At 33.5% G+C, this 9,759-nt stretch overlaps 1 protein-coding gene across 4 annotated transcripts in view; it reads right to left on the reverse strand.

Moving 5' to 3' along the window:
• Positions 1 to 6,826, reverse strand: part of LOC104091711 (MADS-box transcription factor 23-like) — a 39,789-nt gene extending 32,963 nt beyond the window's left edge. Inside the window, exons 1-2 of one of the 4 annotated variants that reach the window (XM_009597114.4) lie at positions 6,584 to 6,826; positions 6,257 to 6,472 (exon numbers count right to left, since the gene is read on the reverse strand). In XM_009597114.4, the coding sequence (XP_009595409.1) occupies positions 6,257 to 6,438 (182 nt within the window). In that variant the 5' untranslated portion in view covers positions 6,439 to 6,472; positions 6,584 to 6,826. Of the gene's footprint in view, positions 1 to 6,256; positions 6,473 to 6,579 lie in introns of all 4 variants that reach the window. The other 3 variants (XM_070200135.1, XM_009597113.4, XM_009597115.4) reach the window with 3 other exon arrangements.
• Positions 6,827 to 9,759: the final 2,933 nt, after the last annotated feature.

Consider the following 9,759-nt stretch of genomic DNA (forward strand, 5'->3'; position numbering starts at 1 on the left):
CTTGGTCGTCCACGTCCAACATCAGGCTCAGCTGATTCACATCGTCCACATGACCTTGTTCCTACTGCGGACTTCGTCTTTTTCTAGTCAACCGATTGCACTTCGAAAAGGTATACGGTCCCCACTTAATCATAATCCCCATTATGTCGGTTTAATTTTCCATCGTCTATCATTACCCATTATGTGTTTGTATCATCTTTATTCTCTGTCTCTATCCCTAAGTCTACAAGTGAAACACTGTCTCATCCAGGATGGCGATATGTTATGATTGATGAGATATGTGCTTTACATACGAGTGGTACTTGGAAACTTTTTCCTTTTTCTTCGGGTAAATCTACTGTTGGTTGTCGTTGGGTGTATGTAGTCAAAGTTGGTCTAGATTGCCAGGTTGATCGACTTAAGGCTCGTCTTGTTGCAAAAGAAAATACTCAAATATTTATGCTCGATTACAGTGATACTTTCTCTCATGTGGCTAAAATAGCGCAAGTCTGTCTTTTTCTATTTATGGTTGTTGTTCGCCATTGGCCTCTCTATCAGTTGTACATTAAGAATGCTTTTATTTACGGTAATCTTGAGGATGAGGTTTATATATAGCAACCACCTGGTTTTGTTGCTAAGGGGGAATCTAGTGGCCTTCTATGTCGGTTGCACCGGTCCGTCTATGGTCTAAAGCAGTCTCCTCGAGCCTGGTTTGGTAAGTTCAATACAATTATTCAGGAGTTTGGCATGACTCGTAGTTAAGCTGATCACTTTGTGTTCTATCAGCATTCTGCTTCAAATCTCTATATTTATCTGATGGTTTATGTTGATGATATTGTTATTACCAACAATGATCATGATGGTATTACTAAATTGAAGCAACATCTCTTTCAGCACTTTCAGACAAAGGATCTGGGTAGATTAAAGTATTTTCTGGTATTGAGGTTGCTCAGTCTAGCTCGGGTATTAAGATCTCACAAAGGAAGTATGCCTAAGACATTCTTGAGGAGACAGGAATGACAGGCTATAGACCTGTTGACACTCCTATGGATCCGAATTCTAAACTTCTGCCAGGACAGGGGAGTCGCTTAGCGATCCTGCAAGATATAGGTGGCTGGTTGGTAAATTAAATTATCTCACAATGACTAGACCTGACATTTCCTTTCCTGTGAGTGTGGTAAGTCAATTTATGGATTCTTCCTGTAATAGTCATTGGGATGCAGTTGTCCGCATTCTTCGATATATGAAATCAGCTCCAGACAAAGGATTATTGTTTGAAGATTGAGGCCATGAGCAAATTATTGGATACTCAAATGTTGGCTGGGCAGGATCACCTTCTAATAGACGTTCTACGTCTGGATATTGTGTTTTAGTAGGAGGTAATTTGATGTCTTAGAAGAGCAAGAAACAGAATGTGGTTGCTCAGTCTAGTGCAGAAGCAGAATATCGAGCAATGGTTGTGGCAATGTGTAGTTTGGATCAAACATTTGCTCACGGGGTTAAAATTTGGTGAGATCAGCAAGATGGAACTTATGTGTGATAATCAATTTGTCCTTCATATTGCATCAAATCTGGTATTCCATGAGAGAACTAAACACATTGAAATTGATTGTCACTTCGTCAAATAAAAGATACTCTCAGGAGATTATAAAGTTTGTGAAGTCGAATGATCAACTTGCAGATATTTTTACTAAATCCCTCACTAGTCCTCGTATTAGTTTTTTATATATATATATATATATATATATATATATATATATATATATATATATATATATATAAAACAAGCTCGGTACATATGATTTGTATGCACCGGCTTGGGTGGAGTTTTAGATAGTTATGTAAATAACTCTAGTTCCACATGGAATATGAGTAGAATATGTATTATGTATAGTAATAAATAAGGCTATTGTAAAAGACTTAATAAAATATTAATAATAGATATTTTCTCCCGTGCATTCTCACATATGTAACAATGAAGAACCTCCACATTAGTTTGGCCTATAATATATTGTCTTCCACACTACCCTTCATCGTGTTATTATATGTTCCCTTTTCTCAAGTAATTAGAGACAATGAGTGAGTCCAATCCAGTATAATGTCCTATATTATTGTTGGATGCACCATAATAATTCAAACTTAACTACAGAAATCTCAGTCGTATAATTATTGTTGCATTAGATAGGAACTAAGAAAGCAAGAGCAAATCCCTCTACTCATTTATCACTACCTCCACTAATCCCAGCCTTTCCATTAGTATATGAAAACCAGGGAAGGTTTGATCCATTGCACTTGCTTCTACCTTGAGACTGGCCTCAACCTTTTCACTATCTCACAGATTCTGTTCCAAGTTAAAATCCATCTCATAGCTAGGGAAGGGCATCTTCAAAGTTGCTTTCAGGAATCAAAAAATCTGAAATCCATTTTGTTCTAAACAAACATTTTTGTTCCCATATTTACAAGAACATCTGCACTTCCAAATTTTCCAACATATGACGGTGGTACAATCTGAAGTAACAGCTTGTGGACCTAGCTAGTTGTTTGTTTTACCCCACCATGTCTTCAAGATCCTTCTTATGGACAAGAACTGGTGTTGAATGACCGATGATCCTCCATAATATTTTCATATATGATGTGCAGCCTCACTTTGAAAATAAACTTGTTGAATGGCTTCACACTTGAAAACTTTACAATAGTTACACTTAGACACAATTTGATTACCAAAATTTGAAATGATTTCACCAAAAGGCATAATGTGTTGTAATGGTCTCTAATTAAGAAAAGAGATCTTAAATAGAATGTGTTTATGCCATACCTTATTGATGAAGTCATTTCTCTGACCAAGTACTCTAACCTTCAACTATGCTAAACTATTCGAATAATGACCATCAATGGGGGGATCCAAATAGCATAGTCAGGAAGGTTTTGGGTCCCCAATGTCAATCTTTGATATGTATTGCACCAAGTGGTAAGGGAGAACTTCGTAGGGCTTCCAAACATCCCATGTCCTCCCCTCCATAATCGTTCTATTAACATATTTGATGATGGGCAACATTCTGCCATAGCACACATGTTCAATTATCCCACCAAAAACTACTATTACATTTCCTTACATGCCATACTTGACATTTGCTTCTTGTTTGACCTCCATAAGTTTCCTCTATGAATGTGACTGCCCTGTGCAGTTTTTCTTGGCCACAGGTTGTACCCTTGTGCAATACTTAGCTCTTAGGAAATCTTCCCAAAGAGTGCCTATTCTAAAGTTCCAATCTCTTTATGGAAAAAGTGCCGTCAATATCCTCCATTTTCCTAATGCCAATTCCACCCTCTTATTTAGAACTTAACTTATTCCAAGAACTCCAACGATATTTAGATTTCTCTGAATATGCCTCCTAGAAAAAATTGGCAAAATAGTTTTCCATTAGGGTAAAGGAGCTCTTTTGTGGGTTTATAGCAACTAATGTATATATTGGAATGGCATGGGGCACATGTTTGATAAGAATATATCTGCCTCCATATGAGAACTTCCTCCCTTGCCATCTATTTAACCTCTCAATAATCTTGCTAATTAACAATATCATCAAAGTGTGACAACTTTTTCCTTCAAACATACACATGGCACCCCAAATATATGAATGGAAATTCCTTATTCATTAAACCGATTGTGTTCCTCATTCTGTTGGTCATGGAATTAGAGGTTTTAGGATTTGTGAGGGAAGAAGCTCTTGTTCATGTTTGCCGTCTGGCCTGATGATCTTTCATATCTTCTCACCTATTTTATAACAAGCCTAATAGACTTGCTATTTCCACCACTAAAAATAACTAGTATATCATTAGCATATGCTAAATGATTCGCCTTAGGGCCATTACAGTTCATGGAGAAAAAAGTGTATCTGTCTGATTGGTTCAGCTTGTTGAGAAGTTTGGACAGAACTTCAGAGCCCATTATGAATAGAGAAAGGGAAAGGAGATCCTTGATTGACGGAGAAGAACACTTGTTTGGATCCATTATATTAATGGTAAATAAGTACCAGACATCAGATATAGCTCTCTATACCATGTCAATATATCCCTCTGCAAAACCAAATCTCCTTAACACAGAAGTAAGGAAAAGCCAAGAGATGCTGTCATAGGGTTTGGCCATCTCCACTTTAATAACTACGTTGCCACCTTTGTTTGGTTCTGACATGTCTTGAACCATCCTCCTGTGTCAATAGTACATTTTCTGTTATGGGTCTATGTTGCCACCTTTGATCGGTTGTGAAATGTCTTGATCTATCCTCTTGTGCCAATAGTACATTTTCTGTTATGGTTATGGATCTGCCTTGAACAAATCCAATCTAATTCTTAGATACCAACTTAGGCAGCATGGGGTTAAGCCTTTTAGATAGTATCTTAGTGATCACCTTGCATGTGAAAGTGCTGAGTCTGATGGACCGCATCTCAGCAAAACAAGCAGGACATCTACCCCTTATTTGAACTTTTACTTGCAAATGATTTTAAAAATCAAGCCCATTATTTCAGAAGACCAATTCTACCCTCACAATCTAATCTGAAATCATATTACAACCATCGAAATTCTCAAGTCCTATCAGCTTTCGTTTTTAGCATATGTGGTAGAAGCCATATATGTAAAACAACATACTTAATTCATCTATCAAAAGATCACAAAAGTACATGCACACAACGAGAGTAGAAAGTTGAAGTAGTAAATTCACAAGAAAAACACCCTTATGGCTTATGTATGTATCAGTACAACCAATTAATAGCTTGACAGACATTAAAAAAATGAAATTATTAACTTAAAAAACCAAAACTAAGAAGCGATGGATATTTTGGTCTAATATAGCACTTTTTTCCAAGGATAAAGCATATAGTTCAATAAAGTTCTTCCTATTTTAAGTTTTTGATGATTTTCTTACATAAAGATGGAGATTAGCAAGATCTACCTAATATTTCAAACACGAAGAAACACAATTAGAGGTATGTAATTAACGGGTAAATTAATTAAGATATCGAAAATTGAAGCATAGATGGTCTTGCTACTTGTAAAGATTCTTCTTTGGAAAAAGATGCAAGTTTTAATCAATGAAAAAGTACTACTGATATTGATGCTATTATGTACTCGAGTATTATAGTGTATATCACGTCTAACTGAATAATTTAAGGCAACCTTTAATTTTCACAAAATGCTAATCCTGTTAAGTGCAATGCAGCATTCCTTGAATAGTTATTCATGTAGATATAGTTTATAACTATGGGAGTTCAACTGTGCATCAAAATGCAAGCACGAAGAATGTACATTTTGCATTATCCAGTTACTCACTCCGCTCCAATTTATGTGAAACTTTTTCGCTTTTTGAGAGTCAATTTGACTTTGTTCATGTCAGTTATTTCATGAATACTTGTAGTTATAGCCTACTATTTAGTAGGCGTGGCTACAATTATGCTCAATGTATTAAAACTTAATCGAAGTTTCACCAATTTTACAAGTCCAGCTAATCGAAGTTTCACCAAGTTTCACCAATTGGCTTAGAGACAATTATATCTTAAAAAAGACTTCGTAGGCATGCTGTCAATTTTTGCGCTAGTTCAGATTAGGATTTTAGAAGTTATTTGGTTTAGGTGCAAAGTTCGACATTTGGGAATTGAAGGGGATTCAAGTCTCAAACATTAGAGATTCAACCAAGCTCCTCAATCGTAAACCAATAAACATCAAAAGGAAGGTTCAAGTAGCAATGGTATACTCTCTCAAGCACTACTGACATAAATACTTCCATTATCCACATTAAACGGCCAGTGGCCATAATCTCATAATTAAACCAGCTATAGCCTCATTCTATACAATCACTTAGCTTAAGCTAGCTCTTCACTCACTATCCGCACATTTTCCTACATATTGAGCTCCTACAAGACAAGTCATTAAACAAACTAACCGACATTATAACAAACAGAAAGCGTGCAATAAAAGGAAGCATCATATTTAAACAAAGCATTTTGAACCATAAACTCTCGGATTATGAGCTCATTCTACTATTTAGATTTGAAATTCACTCGCTAGCTATTTGAATTTATTAACTGCATAAGTATTAAACTGTCTATTATGCCACATTATCCAGGTCAAACACACTAGCAGATGCAAAATTGGAAGGTGAAAACTATTTAGCACGCAGATCTTGTTAATCTACATACATTAATAATAAAACTAAAAATTCTGAAAAATTAATAAATTAAATCAGTAAATTTGAAAAAAAAAGAAGGAGATATTGAAAAGCACCTGGTGCTAGAATATTCGTAGAGCCTGCCAGTGCTGGAGAAGATGATGACTCCGACCTCCGCATCGCAAAGGATCGCTAACTCCTTCGCCTTCTTCAACAATCCATTCCTCCTCTTCGAGAACGTCACTTGCCTGCTCGTCGAATTGTCAATTCTTCTTATCACTATCTTTCCTCTCCCCATCGCCGATCTCACACACTCTCTCTACTTTCTCTCTCTACAAATACACACAGTACAATTACACACCTATACGTACACATGTACGAGCTATATGTGCAATTTTTCACATAAGCGAAAACAAAAGATATGTTTCCATATGAAGACTTACCACAGAAATTGAATTTGCGAGAAGAAGCAAAAATGGGGAAGACGAAATCAGTGTTTAGATATGAGGAAAACGGAGAGAATTATCCGAGGAAAAAGTAAGAGAAAGTAAGAGAGGAAAAACTTGCGGTTAATGGAGACAAAAGGAGGCTTCACAATCGTCGTTTTGGGTCAGTCTTCTGATTGAATTTGCCTATATAAGGAAAGTGTTTCTATATATGAAAATGGCGAAACGCGGATAGGTGGGTAGGTGTAAAGGTGGGTGGGGCATTAGGGTGTCTCCAAAAAAACCGCTATTCTCATTGGGTTTTGTAAAACCGATAGTGGTTTTGTGTGCTTATATGCTACGTGGCGAATTTCTATTAGCCAATTGGTTTATTATAGGTCAGACTCGTACTACAAGTTTTGTCATTCGTATAGATTGCTGACGCGTGGTTACTTTGCAATATAAAATTAACTTCCTACTTTAGGAAATTGCCTTTTCGAACTATAGGCTGCATACTGACGGATTTGCCCTTTTTGGATTTGGGTGACTAATTTACCCCTTTCGAGCTAATAATGGAATGACTACTCCAATAATGGAATGACTACTCCACTATTTGCCATTATTTTTTATCTTTGCTAATTTCTACTTTGAAGTATGTATATAGTGCAAATCAGGAGCGGTTTTTTGGGTTCCATTAAGTCAAAACACAAGTTCACATCATATATATATATATATATATATATATATTTTAGGGTTGATGATCTCGTAGTCTAAGAAGTGATAGAGCCAGAAAACATATAAGGGGATTCTAAATAAAAAAATATATCACACCTAAATTTGAACCTACGCTAAAGAAAATCTTTAAATCCTCCTTGCCGCTGAAATAGAATTTATTCCTACGTCTACGAGATTCAACAATTTATATATATATATATATATATATATATATATATATATATATATATATATATATATATATATATATATATTACTCTATATATTTAAAAATATGACACTGTATAGCCGCTCTCAAAATAATAATCGAAAAAATGTATATTTTTTTTATATATATACATTATGTATGTTATTATAAAAATTATACAAATTTTATACATATACTTTTCGGCTACCGAATATAAATAGTTTCTGACGCGGGCTAAAAGTGATAATACCTCATATATTTATGCAATATAATTTTACGGTAAAAAAGGGGATCCAATCATCCAATTGAATCCATTGCCACAAGCTAGCTTCACCACTTAGTCCAAAGATAAATCCGTGAGATCTATTAAATTAAAGCAGATAATAAATGGCATGAATGGGTTGTGAGTAGGGGTGTACATGGACCGGTTAGTTTGGTTTTTATCAAAACCAAACCAAACCAACTATATTAGTTTGGATTGGTTCGCTTTTGTCAGATTTTTCGGGGTTTTCTTATTATATGAATATTATTTCAATCTTATTATGTTAAATTTTGATAAGTATATATTTAGTAAAAATTTTAAAAAAATGATAAATATATGATATATTAAAATATTTTTATGGAAGAATTTTCTTAGTAACACATGATAGTTATTTTTTAGTCGTCTGACAATAATTTTACGTTAATGTACACTTTCAAGGTTAACCGAATTTAATAAATAAATATAAAAATAAATATGAACCTATATAATGATATGTTCTATTTATTTAAAAAAAGATATAAGAATTTAATAGACATATGAATATGAAAGAACAAAGAGATTGACGCACATCACTAACACATGATAAGAAAGTGATCATACAACCCATTATTTAAAGTTGATAAACATGAAGCACTTTATATTTAACTAAATATTACATCCCATAATAGAATTGGAAATATTTCTTGATATTTTTTTAAAAATAATTCTATAAAAAGTCTTAAAAGTATATATAAAAATTATATATTCATATGTCGGTTTGGTTCGGATTTTTTACTCAATACCAAACTTAATCAAGTTTTTTAATCGATTTGATTTGACTTTTCGGTTTGGTGCGGTTTTCTGGTTCGGTTTGTACACACCTAGTTGTGACAATCTCGGGCTCATCTAATTGATGGAGGGATAGGCAAACTAAAGTTCTGAAAATTAAATAATTATCATATTTGTTCATGTATTTTAGGTCAGCGGCGTCTTTAATCTATTTATACTATATTAAAGCACGAAAGACCTTATCGAAATGTCGTTCTCCTTTTTACTCTTTAAAAATAGATTTCAGACTGGATAAAATAATTAATTAATTATTTTCCTAATATCTAGGACTTTAATTTTTTTCTAATATTCAAGACTTTAATTATTTTCCTAATATTTTAGGACTTAAAGACTTACTAATTTTTTGTGTTAATTTTTTCTTATTTGATTTATGTAATATATACTATATTTGTAAAAGAAACCACGTTTCTAGGTTTAGAAGCTTAAAAAGCCATTGCAAACTCACATAATCGGACTTCCAAGGCATTGAAAATCACATTTCAAAACATTTTTGTAGGTTTATAAGTCGATTTTTTGTTTAAAAAATGTTATAATTTTAGAACTTCCAAGATATATAGGACATGTATATTCTTATTAACTAATAGAAGAATTAGAATTTCAAGTCCACGCAAATTTCTTTATTTAACCATTTTAATAGGGTTCTTCACCAAAACAAAATTACAAAGATGAAAAAAGAAAAATTATAAAGAACAAAAAAATAAAAAATAAAAAATAAAAAATGGGGATAACTCATGACTATACTAGACTAATTTAAAAAGGGAATAACTTATAACTATACTAGCATAGAAAATAGAGTGCAAATTCACATTAGGAAAGCGTCGAACAGTTTTTAGGTTTAACAGTCTTTTTTTTTTGTTTTTGATAATTAAAATGTGAAAGTTACAATCAAATTTTAGCACTCTTATAAAATGAGTAAAATGTGTAAAGAATTTTTAATTACCGGTAATATATTTTATATAAGTTTAATAGTAACTAACAATATGCATGCAACGCATGTACCCAAATGTTCATGTAAAGTTGAACGACCATTTTTTTTTCAATCGAACGCTACTTTTTTTTTTTTAAAATCGAACGCTACTCCTGCTATATTTTTGTACAATGAAGCAAGTGCTAACACAAACTTACGAAAAAATTATTGAGTGGATCCACTCCCTAAATATGATTAACACTTATCATTTTAGA

The sequence above is a fragment of the Nicotiana tomentosiformis genome, chromosome 4 (assembly GCF_000390325.3).
Source record: "Nicotiana tomentosiformis chromosome 4, ASM39032v3, whole genome shotgun sequence".
Lineage (NCBI taxonomy): Eukaryota > Viridiplantae > Streptophyta > Magnoliopsida > Solanales > Solanaceae > Nicotiana > Nicotiana tomentosiformis.